This window comes from Schistocerca piceifrons, chromosome 2 (assembly GCF_021461385.2).
Source record: "Schistocerca piceifrons isolate TAMUIC-IGC-003096 chromosome 2, iqSchPice1.1, whole genome shotgun sequence".
NCBI classification, from domain to species: Eukaryota; Metazoa; Arthropoda; class Insecta; order Orthoptera; family Acrididae; genus Schistocerca; species Schistocerca piceifrons.
The window spans coordinates 930806865-930832633 of NC_060139.1; the positions used below are offsets into that span (position 1 = coordinate 930806865).

Sequence of the window (25769 nt, forward strand, 5' to 3'; positions counted from 1 at the left end):
TGCACGATCTGCTAATCCATTAGCATTATCATGCAGTAGCGTGGAAGGAAGATGAGGGATGAGCAGTGTTGCAGTACATCTATATCTACATCTTAAATACCTATGCCGCAAACCACCTTACAGTGTGTGGCGTGGGGCACTTCCGGTACAGTTCGTGAATAGTGCGTGAACTGCATTCGTAAAGCATCCATACGAACTCGATTTTTGCGTGATGGTCGCTTTTCGAGCAGCGCGCGGGAAATGAAGGCTCTCGAAACTTCAACAGTAAGCCTCTCCGTGGAACACAACGCCTCTCTTGCAAGGTCTGCTACTGGAGATCATTGAACATCATAGTTATGCTCTCCCTTTTTCAATACGTTTCCGTGACAAAATGCCCCCTCTTCGTTGGATTCTCTCTCTCACGCTCTCTCTACTCTCTACCTTCCCTCCCTCCCTCCCTCTCTCTCCTTCTCTCTCTCTCTCTCTCTCTCTCTCTCTCTCTCGCTCTCACTCCCTCTTCTATTAATCCTACCTGGACTACTACTGTCGTAAGTGAACTGAATTTCGTCAGAGTTTTTCAATGAATCTTTGCTACTTCTGCTTTTCCTACAGTTAATTTTTTGTGGTAGTTTCATTTTACGTTGTTCCGGAAGTCTACTCCAACAAATTTTACATTTTGTGCTGTTACCTGTGTTTTCTCATCGATAATGTCCTCGAAAAAATATGAATCCTTCCACTATTTATAAGCAATAACTCTCATTTTGTGGTGAGGAGCAACTGTCAGTCCTTGCACCAACCGTTGATTCTTTCTGTCACAAAGCAGCAAAACATTGTGCATAACTAAAGTTTGAACAGACAAGAAACGTCGCCAATGCATTTTCCATAACGCGCATTACGACGTTGGGGGGGGGGGGGGGGGAGGTGATTTATTTCTACCTTAAAAGATGTTAGTAAAAAATTCGTTAGCTGTTGTTGAATTACATCAACAGCATACTTTGTAAAGAAGTACTGATATGTATGTTCGCTCCAGAACCTGAAAATATCTTTTCCATATTCTTAGTAACATAAATGCATTTTCAATTACGTATATTACCAAGGCGGGGTTATCTCATACCACCACAAAAAAAATTGAAAAAGGCAAATTTCTTTTGTTTTCGTTAACATTTACTCCCAACACACCAACACACAGTTTTGAAAGATTTTGATACGTAAGTGAGATCGTGAACATGAAAATCTTGAAAAACATTCATTGCAGAAAGTGACATGTATTACTTAGACTTTTGGATTCAGTTTAACTGAAAAATTTGAGACATTTATAGCATCTGGTAAGAGACATCGTTAAAAACATTAAAAATCTTTTTCAAAGTTTTAAAATGTAAAGTGACTGACTGGATTACAATATTCTCAGAAGGTGAGCATAAAGTAACCCCCCTGGTACTGCGAGGGTTAAATATGCGAAAAACCTGGTGCCTCTTGCTAGTGGAATAACGGAGCGTTCCAGGGTCACAGGACAAATGTGCAGACCACAGACCTATCTCAAAATGTTCAAATGTGTGTGAATTTCTAAGGTACCAAATTGCTGAGGTCATCGGTCCCTATACTTGCACACTATTTAAGCTAACTTATGCTAAGAACAACACACACACTCATGCTCGAGGGAGGACTCCAACCTCCGGCGGGAGGGGCCGCGCAGTCAGTGACATGGCGCATCTAACAGCGCGGCCACACCGCGTGGCACAGACCTATCTCATTGACGTCACACTGTTATGGAGTAATGAGACAAACTCTGTACTTGCTTAATTGCGATATTTTTGGAGACAGACCAAATGCTTTGTAATAACGAACATGGTTTCCGCAAACATCAATAGAGTAAAACTTACCCTACCGTGTTATTTCATGAGATGCAGAAGGCTTTAGAAAAGGCCCTGACTGATGACGTACACGGTTGAGAGAAAACATAGTGTGCTGCTCTATCGTTGGAACGCAAGCAGTGATTGCACGTCGCTTGTATTCGGCAAGTTCTATATGGTACCAGAGTTCTACGCACCGGTCACACAGTACCCAAAACATCGGGCTGTTGATTTGTGAGTGCGGAGCTGGCGGCGGACAGCGTCCCAGATGTGTTCCATCGGGTATACATTAGACTAATTTAGTGGCATCAACGCGAGTTCATTATCATTCTCCTGAAACCACTGTAGCGCAGTTCTGTACTTGTGACGTGGACAGTTATCCCTCTGGAAGATAGCAACACGGTCAGGGAAAAATCAAGCATGAACGGATTCAGGTTATCATCAATAACTTTCAAATAGTCCATAGCTGTCGTGGTGCCTTCGATTTCTACCACAGGATACTTGGAAGCCCTGGAGAATGTCCCCCCCCCCCCTCCCTGCTTAACACTGCCCCCAGTGTTCTGAAGTTGTGGCGTGGTGCATGTTTGGAACAGCCTTTGTCCCGTATGACGGTGTATCCAGACATTTCTTTCGCCCTGGTCTAACGAGAAAATTGATTCATTCGACAAGGCGTCCAGTATCGACCATCTCGTGCCCACTGCAATCGTAAGCGACGATGTCGTTGAGTTAGCATGGGAATGCGTAGTTTCATCTGCTGACGAGTTCCATATTCAGCAGTGTGCGCCGAACGGTATGCTCCGATGGATTGCAACATCGAGCTTTGCACTCTGTCTTCAAATCTGCCACTGGTCGCAGCCTCTTCTATTTCACAGAGGGAGCAAATCTCCGAAGTTCTACGATTAGGCGTGGACTTCCAACACTTCGTCGCCTTCTAGTTTCACAGTCGTTCATCCACTTTCCATACATTATTAAGACATCAGCGCGCGAACAACTGATTCATAATTTTCAAAATTTTTTTCCCGAAGCATTGCGCCATATTAATATGCCCTTTGGCAAAGGTACCTATGTAAGTGGATATCCATGTTTCCTACCCATTCGCCTCTGCTACACTTATGTAGGCGAATGTCGTGGGCGCATCACCATCAAGCGGCATTCAATCTCGTGGTGGGCAGTGGTCATAATGCTTTGGCTCATCGGTGCATTTCTTGGCTTCCTAAAAAGCATCTCATACACTTTCACATCGTCGCCTACTAAACACACTTTCGGAATATGAAATCAGGTACGTAACTGAAGCCTTGCTACCAAACAAGTCTCGTAAAGGGGTTGCACATGCAGAAACGAAAAAGCGTCCGCCGGTGCTCAAGGCAATGTGGTAGAACTGTTACTGTTCATGATAAAATATAGAAACAATCTGACGGGTAATTTTGTAACACAGAATGGAACAGCCCGTTGGTAATATGGGGTATCGTGCGTAAAGCCAGGTTTTCCTAGAAGCTGGAATTTTCCGCCGCATTTTATGTCATCCCCCGAGAGTAACAAATCACTGATACGTAATCAGGGCGCAATTCGTAGCGCGTCGGTGCTTTACGTAACAAGCTAACTGGTCTGGACGAGTTTAATGCGTTGTGCGCTTCAAAGTGAAGTAAGTGCTGAATGTCACATTACGTTCGTGTGAAGAATATCTACAGAGTGTGCTAAAAAGATACAAGTGCGTTTGAGTGCCTGGGAAGATGAACTGTTAACTGACGCATTGTCTGTACCTATCTGTTCATTAGACATGATGAATCCTGACTTTAGAAATATAGTGAAGAAGTAATTGGGACAGAAACTGGTGAAGTTGTCATAAGACAAGTAAGAGAACTCAAATAAAACAACGTTAATGTAAAACACTTTATCTGAACTCTCTTCCAAGACAGCACGTGTAGTGTGAATAGTTAATGCGCTTTCTGTTTCCTGCTATCTGGGAAAACATAAATGAGCGACTTATGTAAGTTAAGCGTTCTTGTCAATGCAAAACGCCCTATGCTGTTAAAGTAGCGCAAAGGTCCTGCTCCTAGAAATCCCTGCTTCATTTGTTTTCGGCAGCAGCGGAAATGTTGCAACTGTGTCGTGCCAATCCAAATGATTTCTTTGCCCATATGCATTGAACCTCCATAATGTACTTAAACAGGGGAAAAGACCCGATATAGATTGATCATTCTATCGGCGACAGTCACAACTGTGAAAGATTGGAGAGTATATACTCGGTGTGATTTAACACTGATGAAGCTAGTATAGACGATAAAGTGCGATTTCCAAGTAGAATCCGGAATTCTCTCACCAGAAGATCGCTCATGAAATCCCCATTAGAGCAATCCTTCCTCTCCCAGACACATTTACCAAGTCTGATTTAAAGCTAAAAGATGGAGATTACTCGAAACAGAGGTGCAAGATTTGTCACAGATTTGTTTAGTGCATCCGAGAGCGATAGATGAGATCAACCAATTCCCACAGATACATAGTTCCTAGTCATCTGTTGTGAGCAAAAGACGAGTGCCAACTAATTCCTTGTACTGCGTGTGGTCTTCAGTGAAGTCGGCTACTTTTCCCATGTTCCATTCCCTTCCCTCCCCCCACCCCTCTCTTTTCTCATATTAGCTGTAATAATTTTAAGACTGTAATAACAGATTTATACACTGAATGTAACGGTTAAGTGTCCTTTTTTAAGTGATTGTAAACAAAAATGATTTCTCATACCAGAAATGATCTTGACTCAGTACTTAATGTCTCCTTTATCCTTCTTATCTAACACTATCCAACATCAGCAAACAGAAATATTTTAGAACTTCCTATATTACTAGAGAGCATATAACATATGTAAGTAAGGAACAGGAGTGGCCCCAACACTGATCCCTGGGGCACCCCCATTTGACCATACACCACTCAGACCCCATATCATAGCCATTCTCAACACTATGAAAGATGACCTTTTGCTGTCTGTTATTAAAGTAAGACGTGAAGCACTTGTGAGCTACTCCCCATAATCCATAATGATCCAGTTTCTGGAGCAGTATTTTGTGATCAATGCAATCAAATGCCTCAGTTAAATCAAAAAAATATGCCTAGCGTTCGAAACCTTTTGTTTAATCCATCCAGTACCTCACAGATAGCGGAGAAAGCATTTTCAGTTGTTAAACCACTTCTAAAACCGAACTGTACGTTTGATAGCAAATTATGTGAAATAAAATGATCAATTAGCTTTTCATAACACCCTTTTCAATAACCTTAGCAAACACTGATGGCATAGAAATAGGTCTAAAATTGCCTACATTATCCCTTCCTACCTTTTTATAAAGCGGCTTTAGCACCGAGTACTTTAATCGTTCAGGAACCTGACCATTTCTACTGGAAAAGTTACAAATATCGCTAAATACAGGGGTTATATGTACTTTAATATTCTGCTAGGCACTCCATAATATCCATGAGAGTCGTTAGTCTTCAATGATTTAATTACTGCTTCAGTCTCACTCTTGACAGTATCACAAAGGGGTATTTCAGACATCAATCTCGGAAAGGCATTTTCCAAGAGCGTTATGTGATTCCCTGTAGAAACTAAGTTTTTAATTCACCAGCAATGCTCAGAAAATGGTTGTTAAATACTTTACATTTAACTGACTTATCAGTAACAGAAATATTTTTACTACGTACTGACTTTATATCGTAGACATCGCGCTGCTGACCAGACAGTTCCTTCGCAACTGACCATATGGTTTCAGTTTTATCCTGTGAAGTAGCTATTCTATTCGCGTATGTAAGACTTTTCTGGTTTATCGTCAGAGTTTGTAAATATGTTTAAATTTAATGCAAATGAAGGATATATTTATGAAATACAGCAAATTTTAATCGTAAGTATGCTGAAATTGTTTTTCATAAGCAACCACACGTATGTTGCTATAAAGTATGGGTCGTATGCGTTTAACGGTGCAGTTAGTTGTCTGAATATGACAATTTACTTGTTTCATTTCATTTTTAATCTTTGTCTAATTTATTATGAAAAAAATGGAAATGAAGTCCCATGCTTCTTTACAGGGCGTAGGGGAACGATGCGGGAGACCCGCACCGCCTTACTTGGCAAGGTCCTAATGGAGGTGGTTTGCCGTTGCCTTCCTCCGACCGTAGTGGGGATGAATGATGATGGTGATATACACGTCTATAAAATTATTATATGTAAAAATACGAATTGTTACCCTAGGGCCCTCTTGTAGCCTACTTCACTTAAGACTGCAGGTAGTAGCAGGAAGTAGTTCGCGCTCGTCCGTTGTTCATAATGGATAACTAGGTACTATGTATCCATACGTCAAATCCATGCAACTTTTATCGAGTTTCGGTTAATCTTTGCCCATATATCCTCTATATCCATCGTGCTGGAACTAAATGAAGTCAGTTTATTGTCTAAGTGGAATGCTATCAACTGTCTATCTGCTCTGGAACTGGAACTGGAACAGGAGGGGAAAATTGCTGCCCTTCAGGCTGAATTAGACAAGGCCAGGGGAGATCTTGACAGGTTAAGGAGGGAGAAGGGTAAAGAGAGGTGGGAAGTGGCAACAGGCAACAGGAGGAACAGGCTTAGAACTTTGTCTGACAGCTTTATGGTGAATGTGGAAAATAGATTTGACCTGTTGCTTCAGTTAGAAGCTGGTGAGCCTCAAGCAGTTGCAGGTGTAGACAGGGCACAACAAACTTTCAGCAGCAGATTGAAAAGTAAGAATGTAGGGAAATCAGAAAAGAGAAAGAAAGTGTTGTTGTTAGGTAGTTCCCATGGAAGAGGTGTTGGCCAACTCTTGCAGGATGAACTAGGATCAGAATACCAGGTCACCAATTTTTTTAAACCTAGTGCTGGTCTGGAGCAGGTGACAGAGGATTTAGGATCACTTTGCAAAGATTTCACTAAGGAAGACACCGTGGTTATAGTGGGTGGGGCAGGTAACAGTATTGACAGAAATCCTGGGTACAGTATAGAGTGTGACCTGGCGAAGATTGCATCAGCATCGAAGCATACTAGTGTTGAGTTTGTATCTGTTCTTGGGCGCCATGACCGACCTCATTTGAACTCTTCTGTCAAGAGAGTTAATTTGGAGCTGGAACGGCTGCTCATGTCGGGTGCGGGGTCACACATTGGTGTGGTTCATGTTGATTCTCTCAGTAGGTGGGATTATACTAGGCATGGCCTTCACCTCAACAGGAAGGGGAAGGGTAAATTGGCTGGGGAAATAGCAGGAAAGTTAAAGGGGGGAGGCACTGTCATGAGTGGTAAAATACCAGTGGTTATAGGATTCAGAAAAGACCCTTTTTTAGGGAAGGGAGGACAGAAAGAAAGCAAATTTTAAGAGAGGTTAGAACTGAGACAAACCTTCAGTTTGAAAAAGAAATCAAAAAACATAATTCCAGCTTATTACATCAGCATAAACAGCCATTGGTTAAGAATTTTCAACTGTCAGCAGATATTTTAACTCCACCCAATTTTAACTCAGACAATGTGAAATGTCAGCTATCTTTATTGCATCAAAATATTCGAGGACTGAGAAATAAAATTAATGAATTAACTATATGCATAGATGAATTAGAGTCTTCAAACCCAGCTGACATAATCTGCCTCTCTGAACATCATGTGACCACTGGTATAGAACTTTTAAGTGTTACAGGGTTTAGGTTAGCATCTCACTTTTGTAGATCAGAAATGGAGAAAGGAGGAGTTGCCACATTCATCAGGAACTGTCATAAATTTAAGAACATAGACATTCATAAATTTTGCCTAGAACAGCATATGGAAGCATGTGCAACAGAATTAGATTTTCACAAAAAATCTTTCATAATATTAAGTGTATATCGAGCACCTGCAGGTAACTTTAATCTGTTTGTAAACCACCTTGAAGCTGTACTGGCCCATTTAATAACCAAAAACAAAGAAATAGTGGTTGCTGGTGATTTCAATGTAGATTTCCTTAAAGACTCTCCGAATAAGAACTTATTTGAGTTAGTAACACTATCATTCAACTTAATTCCCACAGTAAAGTTCCCCACTAGGATAGCCACTTGCTCACAAACAGCCATTGATAATATCTTTATAGAAAAGTCCAATGAACAAAATTATATTACAAAACCAATAGCCAATGGCCTCTCAGACCATGACATGCAGTTCCTTCTGTTAAATGTTAATACTGAACAGGATATAAAATCTGTTAAATCTGAGCTCAAGAGGGTAATCAGTAAGCCAAAAATTGATTATTTTAGGACACTCCTCAGAGACATTCACTGGACTGATGTTTACAGTGCTCATGGCATGAATGAAAAATATAACATTTTTGCTAATAAAGTGCTTACCTTATTTGAACACTGCTTTCCCCCAAAACTTACCAAGGTTAGAGGAAAATCTACAAAGAAGCCATGGATTACTCGAGGAATAAGGGTATCTTGTAAAACAAAAAGAAAACTGTATCTGTCAATCCGAAACATTTCCAATGTTGATGCTATAGCACATTATAAGAAATACTGCAAAATATTAAAGACTGTAATATGGATGTCAAAGCAAATATATTACAAGGAAAAGATAGTCATATCAGATAACAAAATAAAGACAATATGGGATATAGTGAAGGAGGAGACCGGTAGGACCAGACATGAAGAGGAACAAATAGCATTAAGAGTAAATGATACATTGGTGACAGATGTGTATAGTGTGGCAGAACTTTTTAACAAACATTTTATAACTGTTACTGAAAAGATGGGGTTGTCAGGTTCGGTAGATGCTGCTATGGATTACCTTAGACCAGACATTTCAAGTAATTTCCATAATATGAATTTGACCCTCACTACCCCAACAGAAATAATGTCCATCATAAAATCTTTAAAATCAAAAACATCTAGTGGGTATGATGAAATATCAACAAAGTTAATTAAAGAATGTGATTCTGAGCTAAGTAACATATTAAGCTATCTGTGTAACCAGTCGTTTATCAGTGGAATATTTCCTGAATGGCTGAAATATGCTGAAGTTAAGCCACTGTTTAAGAAGGGAGATAAAGAAATAGCATCAAATTTCCGTCCAATTTCACTGTTACCAGCATTCTCAAAAATTTTCGAAAAAGTAATGTACCGTCGTCTTTATAACCATCTTATCTCAAATAACATACTGTCAAAGTCACAGTTTGGATTTCTAAAAGGTTCTGATATTGAGAAGGCTATCTTCACTTACAGTGAAAATGTGCTTAATTCATTAGACAAAAAATTGCAGGCAACTGGTATATTTTGTGATCTATCAAAGGCATTTGACTGTGTAAATCACAATATCCTTTTAAGTAAACTAGAATATTATAGTGTAACAGGAAATGCTGCAAAATGGTTCAAATCTTATATCTCTGGCAGGAAACAAAGGGTGTTATTAGGAAAGAGCTTGATACATGTCTATCAGGCATCATCCAACTGGGAACTAATTACATGTGGGGTCCCACAAGGTTCCATTTTGGGGCCCTTACTTTTTCTTGTGTATATCAATGACCTTTCATCAGTAACATTACCAGATGCCAAGTTTGTTTTGTTTGCCGATGATACAAACATTGCAATAAATAGCAAATCAAGTGTAGTCTTAGAAAGATCAGCCAATAAAATATTTGTGGACATTAATCACTGGTTCCTAGCCAATTCTTTGTCACTAAACTTTGAAAAAACACACTACATGCAGTTCAGAACTTGTAAGGGGTGTCCCAAGAGTATATGTCTAACATATGATGACAAGAAGATAGAAGAAGTGGACAGTGTTAAATTCTTGGGATTACAGCTTGATAATAAATTCAATTGGGAGGAGCACACCACAGAACTGCTGAAGCGTCTTAACAAATCTCTGTTTGCAATGCGAATTTTGTCAGACGTAGGGGATATAAAAATGAAAAAGCTGGCATACTATGCTTACTTTCATTCCATAATGTCATATGGGATTATTTTTTGGGGTAATTCATCAAGCCAAGCTAAAGTTTTCCGGGCACAAAAACGTGCAGTAAGAATTATATGTGGTGTGAACTCAAGAACATCCTGCAGAAGCCTGTTTAGGGAACTAGGGATACTAACTACAGCTTCCCAGTATATTTATTCCTTAATGAAATTTGTCATTAAAAATATATCACTTTTTCAAACCAACAGCTCAATTCATGGAATCAATACTAGAAATAAGAATAATCTTCACAAGAATTTAAAGTCACTTAGTCTTGTACAAAAAGGTGTGCATTATTCAGGAACACACATTTTCAATAACTTGCCAGCAGCCATAAAAAGCTTAACAACCAATGAAATTCAGTTTAAGAGAAGCCTAAAGGATTTATTGGTGGCCAACTCCTTCTACTCCATTGATGAATTTCTTAGTAAAACCAACTGATTTGTATATAAGTACAACATAACTTCTGCACAATTTCAGTGCAGTAATGTGTTCACTGAAAATTTGTGTGTGTGTGTGTGTGTGTGTGTGTGTGTGTGTGTGTGTGTGTGTGTGTGTGTAAGTATAATCTAACTTCTGCACCATTTCAGTGCAGTAATGTGTTCATTGTAAATAAGTATTACAGTAGTTGTATTACATGTTTATTAACTTATAAATAAATAAAAAACGTTTTTTATTTTAAATTCAGTGCATTAGTATTTGTAAAATGACTCTTAGTGTTCATTAAAAATGACGATCATTCCACTTGGGACCTGTGGAATGGTACATTAGCTTATTTGTTTTAGTTGTAAATATTTGTCATGTATTGTTGTTTTTCTGACATGTTCCACATCCAGGAGGACCTCCTCACTACGGATCAATTGGAATGAAAGTAAATCTAATCTAATCTAATCTAATCTAATCTTTCTAGCGGAAATACCCTTCTAGACTTCTTGATTGGTTTATTAACTTCAGTAACCAAAGCCGCTATGAAGACATCGTGGTAACTAATCATTGTCTCTAAAGTGACGCTATCGATTAGGTCAAGACTGTTTACAGCTACTAGGTCTAAAATATTTCCATTGTGTGTGGGCTATCGAACTAGCTGCTCAAGATAGTTTTCGGAAAGCGTATTCAAAAGAACATCAGAAGACTGTATTTCTGCAATGAATCCGTACACGGCCCAGTCTCCAATCGCTAGTTTAAAGTCGCCTCCAACTAAAATTGCGTGATCTACACTGCTGGCCACCGTAAATGCAACACCCTGAAGGAAGCATCCGAATCAAGTGAAATTTACACCATGAGTTTGCAGCGATGAGATATGCAACTGATTAGAATTTCAGCGCAGACGCATATCACGCGCGCCTGTGGCGCCACCTCATAGCGCCATTTAAGGCTTGGCGATTTCGACGAGTGTACGTTCGGCACGTGTGTTTACCTCGTGGTTGTTTCACAAGACGATTAGTTATGCCTCATAGACAACAGTGAACATCTTTTGATCAAGTATCCGAGTTCGACAGAGGAAGGATAGTGGCTTACCGAGATTGTGGATTATCATACAGAGAAATCGCTAGTCGTGTTGGACGAAACCAAACAACTGTAATGCGGATATGTGACCGTTGGATGCAGGAGGGTACGATGGACCGACGTGGTCGATCGCATTCACCTCGGTGCACCACTGCACATGCTGATAGGCAAATTGTGCGCATGGCAGTGACGGATCGCTCAGTGACATCCCGAACCATAGCACAGCACATTGCGTCTGTAACGCATCATCCAGTGTCTGCGCGTACCATTTGTCGCCGTTTACAGAAGAGTGGTCTGTCCGCAAGACGTCCATTGCTTCGTCTACCATTGACGCAGAACCACAGACGTCTCCGTCGCCAATGGTGTGATGACAGACGGATGTGGACGGCAGAATGGAATGACGTTGTCTTTACTGACGAGGCACGCTTCTGTCTGCAGCACCACGATGGTCGGATTCGAGTGTGGGACACCGTGGAGAGAGGATGCTGGACAGCTGCATTATGCACCGCCACACTGGTCTTGCACCGGGTATTATGGTGTGGGGCGGTATTGGATATTACTCTCGCACGCCTCTAGTACGCATTGCTGGTACTTTAAATAGCCGGCGCTACATATCCGAGGTGCTGGAGCCAGTTGTCCTTCCTTACCTTCAGGGCTCGGCCACAGCCATATTTCAACAGGATAATGCGCGACCACACGTGGCACGCATTGTCCAAAGGTTCTTCGTCAATAACCAGATTGAATTGCTTCCCTGGCCGGCTCGCTCTCCGGATCTTTCGCCGATAGAAAACATGTGGTCCATTTGATACTTGGTCAACATGTTATCTACAAAATAAATTTTGTTGTGCTACCTCTTGTCTTTCTTGGTGTTGCATTTACGGTGGCCAGCAGTGTAGGTATTTCCGCGCTACTGAAATCAAATTTTCTTTCACTGGCTTTAAAACCGTCACAGCGGAATCTGACGGCCGGTAAAACCATCCAACAATTAACTTTATTTTACCTAGACCTGTTGTACGCGACCAGATAACTTTAACGCAGCACTCAAATTCGACCTCAGTAGACATAATGTTCTGATCGGCTGTAATGGACATACCCCTTCCTATGGCCTCTAATCTGTCTTTTCGATATATGTTCCATGAATCGCTGAATACCTCAGAGCTTTCCTAGTTTCAGCCAGCTCTCGGTCCCGGTAATGATTTGACCGCTAGAAGTTTCCTGGAGGGGAGTAAATTCGCTAACTTTGTTACGAATACTTCGGCGAATGACAGCTAAAATTTTGACATTGGAAGTGTCATTACTCTGAACGCGGACAGATTTCTCTGTCTGCGAGAAGTCTGGCGATTGTTCATCAGAGAACCTCAATCTATGACCTAGCCTAAAACAAGACCCATGTGCACTCCAGAAGTACACTTCTACCCGAGTAGCAGCTTCCTTTGCACAGTGCACCCCCGCCTATCAAGGGGAGTCCTTCAGTTCCCCAGCCGATAACAAAGCTCCAGAAATCTGTAGCCAATAACGTCTTAGACTCGACGAAACCTTTAAGTGAGACCCTCCACTTGGCTCCAAACCAAAGGACCCCGATCGACTCTGGGAAAAATGTTTCATATTGCGAGCTCTGATTGTTGTCGAACATAGAAGAGTAGGCAGATCTCAAAAGATGGGTCACCCCATGTGCAGTCTCCTGCAAAAAGATCGTAGTAAAATAGTATTTCTTACAGCTGCCACCATGCTGCCTGGATGACGTGACTTCTTCTGTCAACAGCTCACCGAAAAGTGCGCCTCTTCATCACACAGGGAGGCCTCCAGAGCATGAACGAAGCGATGTATCACGCAGTTCCCTTTCTTGCCATTCCGTTCTTTGCTGACCAACCGTACAATGTGGCCAAGATTGTGCAAGATGAACTTGGAGTCTCTCTGCAATTCAACGATCTCACAAAGGACTCCATACTTCAACATTCGCGAGCTGTTCTAGAGAATCAAAGGTACGTCTACCCTAAATAATAACAATTGTTTGGAAATTATGTACTGTTGCTGAACATATAAGAATAGATGATCTCAAAACTTACGACAGATCACCGCGGGATGTATATTCAAGCACACGTAAAGTTTAAGTTCAAATGGTTCAAATGGCTCTGAGCACTATGGGACTCAACTGCTGTGGTCATAAGTCCCCTAGAACTTAGAACTACTTAAACCTAACTAACCTAAGGACAGCACACAACACCCAGCCATCACGAGGCAGAGAAAATCCCTGACCCCGCCGGGAATCAAACCCGGGAACCCGGGCGTGGGAAGCGAGAACGCTACCGCACGACCACGAGATGCGGGCAAAGTTTAAGTCACTGCACAGAAACACAGCACAGTATTATTTAAGATATTTAATATTCACTTACCAAAAGAATTCGAATATAATTTTCTGTTTACAGTAAATCAGCTACTAGAGATATCGTGTGTGTTCTGTCAACGTATCCTATAAACTCTCAGAAACTCGTTGTATTCAGATCCATGTTATACAGGTCACATTCATTACCACTAAAAGAACCTTAGCTGTGGCAGGAGATAGACACCATCAAAATAATAAAAAGATACAACAGCTACTCTTAAAATCTGCTTGACATGCTATCCATCAAGATCAATGAGACCATTAAAAATAAAATCCATGCTGAAAATGTATTACAATGTTGCCAGGGTACTCAAATCAATAAATAAAATAAATACAACAAACACATAAATAGGAAGCATACCGTATTTATTAGAGTTTTATCGAGGCCAGAACAGAATCAGATAGTGGTAGAGTTTAAGCATAAGATTAATTCGAAAAATTGATGATATACTTGAAAAAAGAGACAGCATTGGTCGTATATTTTTACTATTGCAAAATCGATTTTCTGTCACTGAGTGACCATCTTCAGTGCTAGAAGTTAAAAATTTTTTCACATTACGATCAGAGAGTACAACATAGAAAATCACAATTACATCTGCATATGAACATAACACTTGTTAGAAACAAACCTATATTGCATAACTTAAATTGGGATGCACTGTTGTCACTAAGCTTACGGCAATCACATAGACTGAGGTCGCTGTTTACCTGCACTTGTTCAGCAGACCTCGGTGTGACGGGGCTTGACACGCCCTCTATGTGACATGTGTCACGTGAAGACATAGTATTATTGGTTTTGCGAATTATTAACACTAAATAACTCTTGTACTTTTGTGAATGGTGTAGTAATTCAAATTTAAAATGTACGTACAACACATAGCAGACGCAGGAGAATATCTAAAATGCATTGGCATATTTTTTTTATAAACTATAAAACATAAAATAGATCGATGATAAGTTGTTAGAGTGCAGAACATATAAAAAGCAAAAGATAAATATGTACTGTTGCTGAACATATAAGAATAGATGATCTTAAAACTTACGACACATCACCGCGGGATGTATATTCAACCACACGTAAAGTTTAAGTCACTGCACAGAAACACTGCACAGTATTATTTAAGATATTTAATATTCACTTACCAAAAGAATTCGAATATAATTTTCTGTTTACAGTAAATCAGCTACTAGAGATATCGTGTATGTTCTGTCAACGTATCCCATAAACTCTCAGAAACTCGTTGTATTCAGACCTTTTCCTCACCGCTATCTAGGGGGGAGCTGTTCTAGAGAATCAAAGGTACGTCTACCCTAAATAATAACAATTGTTTGGAAATTCATTGTGGTCTTCAGTCGACGCAGCCTTGTTCCCACACGTTTCTGAACGTGACCTACGCACTCCTGTTTAGTAATGGTAACATTATTTCCATAAGGTTTCAGCTCAGATACAGCAGCAAAATACTTCGATTCACCATCACCCAGAAACTGTAGGTATCTGACCTTGTACCACAGAAGAGAGCGACTGAAAATGTCTTTCACACCGGAAAGTTCCATGGCCCCACTAGACCCACTGTAATTCCTTCGACAGTTTTCTGCATGCTCGTCCTTCAATCTTTTAGGACACTACAGTGCTTGGATTTAATTACAACATCTATAACTTTTGTAGTATCAGCACTTGTTGCCGTTATTACCCCATTATGTGGAGTGTGCCCACGCTTCTGCCACGTACCATCTAGTGCGACAGTCAGGTCCCTAGGATTCTGAACGTCTGGAATTTCTTCATTCACCGCCACAGATTCCTCCACTGCTTCTTTCATGGGTTCTTGGGCAATATCTTCAACACAGGATCCAACAACCGAGTTATATTTTGAGAATTTCGTTGGTGGTGATGGTAGATTCATTACACCACAAAACATTTGGCCAGCAGAGTATCCCTTACTGATTGACTTTAGAGCATAAACACATCTAATATCTACACCATAGTGCTTGCTTTTCTCACTATCAGTTTCACCTTGGCCTAGTTCGACATATTCTGAGTTCCAAAATGAAACACTGTAATGACAACAAGTACAGTGAAGACAGATTTCTGCTGCAAGTCCTATGTGTCGCTTAACATTTACTGACATACTCAATTTGCAACATTCCTTACACAGTACTGAACTCTCAATCACCTCTGAGGGCAATGAAATGTTAATTATTTCGTTCACATTATCCTCACTACACTTCTCCAATAAACTACAGTATTTTTCAGTTGATCCATGCAACTTCTTGCTTCTGCTAGAGACAGGAGTAGATTTCACTTCATGAATAACCTCACTATTTTCAGAATCATTTCCCAAGGTCGGAGAAATTGTCACAGTTCCATTAGTGTACCTCGGAGGAGGCTTCTTCCTCTTGTGAACTCTGTCACTAAATCGAGGCATTATGATAAGTTCCATTTACGCAATAGAAATACAACACAAATCGTGCAATAATCACCAAATGCTCAATGTAAACAACAGTATCCAAAGACTACAATACGCAGACAAAAGAATTGCCTATCAAATCGTGTTGCCAACATAATATAAAGTCTTTGGAAAGACCGGAAGTTTTGAAAAACGATGTTTTCAATGAACATGTATCCATGGAAATTCAATGTCGCGACATGCGCTCTACAGCACATTATTGAAAATAATATTTTCAATACTTGGAGTTGAGCTACAGGTAAGATTAATATGTCATTTTAAAGAGGAAGATCTGTAGTATTTTATTTCACAATAAACTGAAAACCCATAATTTCATCATTTTTAGGTTCCGGGCTCCCTTAAGGTAACTTACATTAACACCTAAGAAGTGAGGGCATTTCGTTAGTATATGCTGTGCACATTTTTTAAATTATTAACATGATTACGGCTGCCGTCCTTTAAGAGCTAATAATTTAAAATTATATTTCTATATGATTAAATCGAACGTCCACTTCCAGTTAACAAGTAAATTTAGAAAATATTCACAATAAATGATATTATTTTTTTTCCATATTTTTGTGGTAAGTTCCTATGGGACCAAACTGCTGAGGTCATCGGTCCCTAGGCTTATACGCAACATAATCAAACCAATTCACGCTAAGGACAACACACATACCCATGCCCGAGGAGGACTTGAACCTCCGACTGGGGTAGCTGCGCGAACCGTACCAAGACGCCTGAGACCGCGCGGCTACCCCGCGTGGCTAATGATTTTATTCACATACCAATAATAATGGCTTGACATTCGAAAAAGTCAGAATGACTGAGAAACTTTTGCTGTATAGCCACAAAAATAATAGAAAATCAAGAAATAAAGTTTTAAAAATAATTATGGTACAACTTTCGTAGAATCACTAATATTTTGTTTGCTTTCGAAACTTTACATCACCTATGTTAATGGATTCATTGAATTAATTTCGTTACAAAGTGAATCGAGGGCCAGCATTCCACTAGATGAATATGCGATCGTTCACAAAACCATAGTTAAATTGACCTTAGACTTAACCAAGACTATAGTGACCACAGTGAGTCCAAACAAACAAATAATTGTTCTCAGATATTACAACAACGAACACTTTATTTCTAACACAGGAAATGAGAGTAAGTAACAAGTAGGTGAGAGTGGGGCACATTGGCCGTAGAGGCACGATGAGCAGTTGATATTATTTCGTGAAACTGCCGTCAGAACACGCAACCGACCAAGGGGGGTTGGTAGCAACAGTACCGTCGTTTTCCCACAAACATGTCGATACAGTTAAATTGTCGAGTGACGGTATGCACGCATTTCGTGCTTTCTTGTTCGTGAAAGTAAATTTTGCTTACTCAAGCTATTTTGTTGTGTGCTCGAATACAATACTCATTCTAAACAAATAAGTAGAGCGATCGAAGTCTATAGCTTAAGAATTATTTTAACAGTGTTTACAGAGGTAAAGTTCTAAACGTTTTCATAAAAGAACTAAAATAATTTCAATATGATAATGGAGCACAGTGGCCCACTTAAGTATGGGCACGTCTGTTCATATGGTCAGCCTGCCCCACTCTCTTTATGAAAGTAAGTACTCTTATCTAATAAGTATATTCGTAATCAAAGTCTACATCACATAGGATGCAATTTTTACGTAAGAAAATTGTGTCTTGCATCGATTTTTAGCCGGTGGCATGTATGTGATTTTCATTTTTATTTCTATTTAATTTTTTGTCACCGATTCCCTCTTAGATAACAGATAGACGTACGTGATCCCGATACTGTTGGCTGTGTTTTCATTGTTTAAGTTGTCCCTTCAATTATTCAAGAACTCAGTGGTAGGCTTATGCTGTCGAAACAATAGCTATTAATTTGAAAGTCGTGCTACCCAACGCCTGAAAAACGTAACCATTTGAGAAATGGCAACCAAAGAAAACGATAGAAAACTGACGATAAGGAACTTCAGCAATACTGACCGACCCTCCAGTGAAATACGCGTTACAATAAAAACAACAAGCCTCCACAGACAGAAAAGAAAACACTATAAAGGGAAAGATGGGTGTTCTGCGTAATAATAAGCTATACTCTAAAGAAGTTCCCCTGATCATGCAAAATCACACGATAAAACTCAGTAAGCCAGTATATATTCCTAAGATGATTCTTTAAGACGAAGAAGATGAGGATGCCCTGTCTCGTAGTTGTCTTAAGCCTTTTCCTCACCGCTATCTAGGGGGTGAAACGATTCAATGGACAAAATGTAAGCGTTGGTCACAGCTGTCATGTGTTAAAAATGACACAAAAGGACTGTTTTTAAATAATGTTGAACTATGAAGATACTGTTGGACACTCAAACGAAGATTTATAAAATTTCTGGACATACTTTTCCGCCAAACTATTACTATAACAAAGAAAACACGATTTATGATTGTAGCCTTTGTCATAAAGCTGTAGGAATTTATATCAAAATAAACTGTGAATATTAAAGTCGATATTTTTTCGATTAAATAACCAAAGTCGTAATTAATCAAATGATACAATCACCTGGGTCAACTTGCCGCACTTGCTGGGCCAAGTTGCCCCATGGGTGAGATAGATTGCCCTAGGTGATATTACTCTACCAAACAATTTTTTTATGAAAAGACAGTCGGTGAGACGCCATGATTATTTAGTTGTAAAGATCCCGATAGAATAAAAGATCAATGGAAACATTTTATATACAAGCTGGAAAAAGATCAAGGAAAAAGTTCTGCCAACCTGCCCTGGTCTCCACTGCATTTCCATAGGGACGCTATTCTAGGTAAATCTGAAGGACACACAAGATGTAATGTTCCTGAATGAGGAGTAGCAAGAAAATTATAGCTCCCCTAAGGTTATTAAATCTTAATTGCGAAAAACAACACTTTTATTATTTTGAATCTGGTCAGATGAAGGCAATCGCATAACACCAGCATGAGGTATTAAGTTGAAGCAATGTATACTGTCGCAGGAGCGCAGTGTCTAACTGATGCCGTTGTCAGGGTAGGCGATGACACTGGTGACTCCTCGCAGTACCACTTCTGTGTAGATGCTCCATTGATGTTGCTGCAGTTGGAACCCTAGATGGCACGAGCAGTAGATCCCACTGTGGCTTTATGAACGGATCTGATCGCTCTGTGTCCTCGTGGCTACTTAACTACAATCTCGACGGTCTGATACTTGTTCAATAGCTCTCCGAATACGTGATCGGCGGATGCAAAGTCGTGCCGCGAATGTGGCGCCGACAGCAGTGGGTGGCTATGCGGGTGCCACTCATTCCCGTGGAGTCCACTGGAAGCTAACTCAGAAGCAGACCACCGTGTTTTGGTCGGCCACTGTGTTGGTATACATGCGCAGCGCACCAGACTGTGTTGTACTGCCTGTGGTGGATTTGCAACGCGGCAACCCGCTGGTCTCCGCTTCATTGCACACTACAGTACTCTGCAGCCATCTAAACAGGGCTGCTGTATTCATATTGTATGACTGCACGTTCCGCAGCGTTCACTCCATAAATTTCGGGAAAATGTCAAATCCAGGTACAGACTATTTTCTAAAATTTAAATTTTCACGCTTTCCTTTCCTTTCCTAGTCCTGAAAAGTTTCTTTTTATCTCATTCTGACTGTTGCAATTGCGTGCACAAAGAAGAGTAGACCTACGTCATAAGCCGAAGACGTTCTTCAGACTTTACTAAAATTACTCTACCATGTAAAAGTGACTGTAACCTCACGAAGCCACCAGACGGTCTTTATCTGTCAACGGATAATGGGTAAACTATAGCTGTCTTTAAATTTTGTGGCAGGGAAAGAAGGAATGCCCTTGTGAGAATTGGGGTCAGGTTTTGGCCAAGTTTACTCTAGGCATGTTTATGCTGCACTGGTGAAAGAGAGGAAAAGTGAGCTGGGGTGTTTCTACACTCTTCCCTAAAGATTTGCATCCACATTGACTACAAGACAGCATCCAAACTTCCGGCGTACCAAGGAAGCTCCACGGCAACTCATTATCATAGACACGAATTAAGTATTGACGGCTTTAGCCACACTGTTACCATGCCCTAGACGTCTATTTGTGGTTTATTGGAACCTTACAATATTATTGCTAGACATGCGGGATAATTATGTAAGGAATAAGAAATTTGCCACCCAGGCTACTGGACGGCCAAAGCAGGTTCTCTTCTAGCCATTAAATACCTTCTTTCTAGCAGATCGGTGTTGGAGCTGGATTCCTATTCTTCGTTGTGGCATCGGGCTTACCTAAAGGCTAATTAAAGCTTTACCCGTACTGTATAATTCTTCACAGCAGGAAAAATCAATATAGGATTTGATGTCCAATGCTGCTAAAAGAACTAGAAAAATTCGTTAGGGAAGTTGAGTCATAAGGCTCATTATACATTATTAAAACTCGTTATATATCACCCAGCCGCGCGGGATTAGCCGAGCGGTCTGGGGCGCTGCAGTCGTAGACTGTGCGGCTGGTCCCGGCGGAGGTTCGAGTCCTCTCTCGGGCACGGATGTGTGTGTTTGTCCTTAGGATAATTTAGGTTAAGTAGTGTGTAAGATCAGGGACTGATGACCTTAGCAATTAAGTCCCATAAGATTTCACACACAGTTGAACATATATCACCCAGTTTATTAACTGTTGGTCGACAGCTTATAAATATGAGTAATGTTGGTATACAGACAATCACGAGAACAGTTATTTATGCCTGTCCTCTACCATAACGCAGAGGCAAAGAAAAAAAGATACCTTAGTTCAAGTCTCTTCATTTTTTACCAAACAAACTAAGTGAAATTTTTGCAAATGCCTCTAGGAAATTACAATTACTTCAGATGATGTCCGTTACACTTGTGTTTTTCACCAATATAATGTGATGTAATATAATATTAAATAATCGCTCGAGACTGTTACACTTAGTGACGTTCATCACTCCAGCGCAATCTTCTGTTAGACCACTGACCCGACTCTAACAATCGTTGCCTTGTTATAGTGGTCCTCAGTCCGAACAGTGATACGATGCAACTCTCTGTGGCAGTCTATCCTGTGGAGACCTCTTCATCGCTACATCACTACCGCAACCTACATCATTTTGAACCTGCTTACTGGATTCAAGCCTTCATTCTCTCTCCGCTTTATCATCCCCACCCCAATACGAGGTTGCTGGTGTTACCCCCACAGCATTTATTTTCAGATAGTAAGTAATGTGTGTACTAGTTTTGATTGAAATCGATCGAGGTGTTTAGGAGGAGCTTTTTATCAGGAGCTTTGCCCACATGCGCACGTATCACATATATATGTACACATATTTCTCCTGTGTCTCCAGCGAAATTCCCCTGGCAGTTTCGTTTTTATGCAGGTTAAGGATTGTGACATCATATCTCTTGAACAAATGATATAATTTTGAGGGCACTTTCAACGGCATACACACACTGAAGAGCCAAAGAAACTGTTACATCTGCCTAATATTGTGTAGCGCCCCCACGAGCACGCAGAAGAGTCGCAACACAACCTGACATGAACTCGAGTAATGTCTGAAGTAGTGCTGGAGGAAAGTGACACCATGAATCCTGCAGGGCTGTCAAAAATGGCTCTGAGCACTATGGGACTTAACATCTTAGGTCATCAGTCCCCTAGAACTTAGAACTACTTAAACCTAACTAACCTAAGGACATCACACAACACCAAACCATCATGAGGCAGAGAAAATCCCTGACCCCGCCGGGAATCGAACCCGGGAACCCGGGCGTGGGAAGCGAGAACCCTACCGCACGACCACGAGATGCGGGCTGCAGGGCTGTCCATAAATCTGTAAGAGCGCAAGGGGATGAAGATCTCTTCTGAACAGCACATTGCAAGACATTCCTAATATGCCCCATAATGTTCATTTCTAGGGATTTTGGCGGCCAGCGGAAGTGTTTAAAGTCAGAAGAGTGTTCCTGGAGACATTCTGTAGCAATTCTGGACGTGTGGGGGTGTCTAATTGTCCTGCTGGAATTGCCCAAGTCTGTCGCAATACACAATGGACATGAATGGATGTAGGTGATCAGATTGGATGCTTACGTACTTGTCACCTATCAGAGTCGTATCTAGACACATCACGAGTCCCATAAAACCCCAACTGCATACAGAGCCTCCCACCAGCTTCAACAGTCCCCTGCTGACATGCAGGGTCTATGCATTCATGAGGCTGTCACCATACCAGTACAAGTCCATCTGCACAATCTGAAACGAGACTCGTCCGACCAGGCAACATGTTTCCAGTCACCAAAAGTCCAATGTCTGTAATGACGAGTCCAGGCGAGGTGTAGAGCTTTGTGTCGTGCAACCATCAAGGGTACACGAGTGGGCCTTCCGCTCTGAAAGCCCATATCGATGATGTTTCGTTGAATGTTCGCACGCTGACACTTGTTGATGGCCCAGCATTGAGATCTGTATCAATTTACGGAAGGATTAAACTTCTGTCACGTTGAACGCTTCTCTGCAATAGCCGTTGGTCTCGGTCTTGCAGGATCTTTTTCCGGCCGCAGTAATGTCGGAGATTTGATGTTTTACTGGATCCCTGATGTTCACGTTACAGTCGTGAAACGGTCGTACGTGAAAATCCCCACTTCATCGCTAGCTCGGAGATGCTGTGTCCCATCGCTCGTGCGCCGACTATAACACCATGTTCAAACTCGCTTAAATCTTGATAACCTGCCATTGTAGCAGCACTAACGGATCTGAGGACTGTGTCATACACCTGTCTTCTATAGACGTTGCCGACCGCAGTGCCGTATTCTGCCTGTCTACAAATCTCAGTATTTGAATACACATGCCTATACCAGTTTCTTTGGCACTTCAGTGTAGGTACTTCTTTGAAATGTGTTGCGAATAGAGTTAGTAGGAAAGAAATAACAAATGTAAACGTCATGCATAGTGCAGTAATTTTTCACGCATCTCAAGAGTTTATGAGGTTATGTCTCCTGAACTATCTGCCCTACAATGATATAAATGGTTCAAATGGCTCTGAGCACTATGGGACTTAACAGCTGTGGTCATCAGTCCCCTAGAACTTAGAACTACTTAAACCTAACTAACCTAAGGACATCACACACATCCATGTCCGAGGCAGGATTCGAACCTGCGACCGTAGCAGTCGCGCGGTTCCGGACTGCGCGCCTACAATGATATATTCAGTGGCTTATGTGAACAGTGTCTGCCAAGTATGTACCTATACAGTTAGCAGTAAAGAAATAATAAATTAAAACGCCATGCCCAATGCATGAACAGCAAAAATGTAGTAAGCAATAATTTTTTTCGTCATTTTGCGGGGGTTTTCTGCGAGAAAAAGTTTCGTAAAGATTTTAAATTTTGTGTGAAGTTTGTTAGAATTCACGAAGTTCTCTCATTCTCAAATACTGGATTAGTAAGTTCTGGGTACTGTCGAGGCGTGAGCCTTAATCCATTTTCACCCCCTTCCCCATACCTTTGATAGTAGGTGGTTCTTACCTCCCACAGTGATTCTTTCTAAGTAATAAGTGATATGTGTGCGAACTTTGGTTGACATCGCTCTAGAGGTTTAAGAGAAGACGTGGAACTTCTAACAGCAACAAACACGTCACCGCCAACTGTATTTAGCCTATACTCTCCGAGCACCGTTAGGTCTTACCCAGAAATATCGGCAGAACTTACCTCTGACTTTAGCCAGCTTTCAGTGCCTATATTGATTTGAGCATCAGTGCTTCGTATTGGCGCTACCTGTGTAGCCACCTCCTGTGTGTAATGGATTCAAAACTGGCTCTGAGCACTATGGGACTTAACTTCTTAGGTCATCAGTCCCCTAGAACTTAGAACTACTTAAACCTAACCAACCTAAGGACATCACACACATCCATGCCCGAGGCAGGATTCGAACCTGCCACCGTAGAGGTAGCACGGTTCCAGACTGTAGCGCCTAGAACCGCTCGGCCACCCTGACCGGCTGTATAACGGACTTCTGACCCATTTAGCGGAAGTCTGAACTCCACCAGCCTATGGAGCAAGTGGAAGAATCTGCAGCCTACATTGTAACAGGACCATCTGAGGCTCTGACTCAGAACCTGCACTCGGCTATGTAGCACACGTTCGCAATCGGTCCCGTCGTCTGTGCTGGCAACGGTGAGCTCTGCTTCCATCTCGTAAGCTAGACTGGCAGCCTTTATGACTCTCTCGAAACCAGAGATAACTTCTTCCGATCGAAAGCGACACACATCTTTGGTAGGAACGTGAGCCGCTACCTGCACTTGGCGTTGCACACTGTGCTCCACATGGCGTCGGAAGCCCACATTCCACGTCCTGAATGATTTCAGCCAGTATGAACATGGAGTGCACATTGACTTTCGCTCTATCCTTGGCAGCCGTGTCCCTGAAGGGTCCCATAACGCGTCTAACATAGGAGTTTCCAACTACCAATAATCATATCCTCTATGACTGTCCGAATCTTGCAGGCTGAGAGGTTTACTCTGAATCAGGGTCAGATTAGATTAGATTTGTACTTAATCCATAGATCATGAATACTACGCTTCGTAATGATGTGGAACGTGTCAGGTTATAAAACATTACACAAAATATTACATGACACTTAATATTTTTAATTTTTTTGTGGCGATTGGGGAAATTACCCACTTACTATATCCAAAAATTCATCTAATGAGTAGAAGGGGTTGCCATTAAGAAATTCTTTTAATTTCCTTTTAAATGCTGTATGGCTATCTGTCAGACTTTTGATGCTATTAGGTAAGTGACCAAAGACTTTTGTGGCAGCATAATTTACCCCCTTCTGAGCCAAAGTTAGATTTAACCTCGAGTAGTGAAGATCATCCTTTCTCCTAGTGTTGTAGCCACGTACACTGCTATTACTTTTGAATTCGTTAGTATTGTTAATAACAAATTTCATAAGTGAATATATATATTGTGAGTCTACAGTGAAAATTCCTAGCTCTTTAAATAAGTGCCTACAGGATGATCTTGGATGAGCTTCAGCAATTATTCTGACTACAATGCAATGAACACTCTTTTACTCAATGATGAGTTACTCCAGAATATGATGCCATACGAAAGCAGAGAATGAAAATAGGTTTAGTAAGCTAATTTACTGAGATGTATATCGCCAAAATTTGCAATGACCCTAATAGCATAAGTAGCTGAACTCAAACGTTTCAGCAGATCCTCAGTGTGTTTTTTCCAGTTCAACCCCTTATCAATGCATACACCTAGAAATTTTGAATATTCTACCTTAGCTACCGATTTCTGATAGAAGTCTATATTTATTAATGGTGTCATTCCATTTACTGTGTGGAACTGTAGATACTGTGTTTTGTCAAAGTTTAATGAGAGCCCATTTGCAGAGAACCACTCAATGAGTTTCTGAAAAAACATCGTCTACAATTTCACCAGTTAATTCTTGTCTGTTGGGTATGATAGCTATACTTGTATCATCGGCAAAAAGTACCAGCTTTGCATCTTCGTGAATATAGAATGGCAAGTTATTAATATATATTTTTCGCCGATGATACAAGACCGAACCTTGCGGCACCCCATTCTTGCGACTGCATCTGGCTGAAAGTGTCAGCCACAGACAGCACCTGGAAG

At 40.9% G+C, this 25769-nt stretch overlaps 1 protein-coding gene across 1 annotated transcript in view; it reads left to right on the top strand.

The window, feature by feature from the left end:
• Positions 1-25769, top strand: part of LOC124776002 (UDP-glucosyltransferase 2-like) — an 83866-nt gene that overhangs the window by 55313 nt on the left and 2784 nt on the right. The window contains exon 6 of the mRNA XM_047250844.1: positions 13061-13280. Within this exon, the coding sequence (XP_047106800.1) occupies positions 13061-13280 (220 nt within the window). The remainder of the gene's footprint in view (positions 1-13060; positions 13281-25769) is intronic.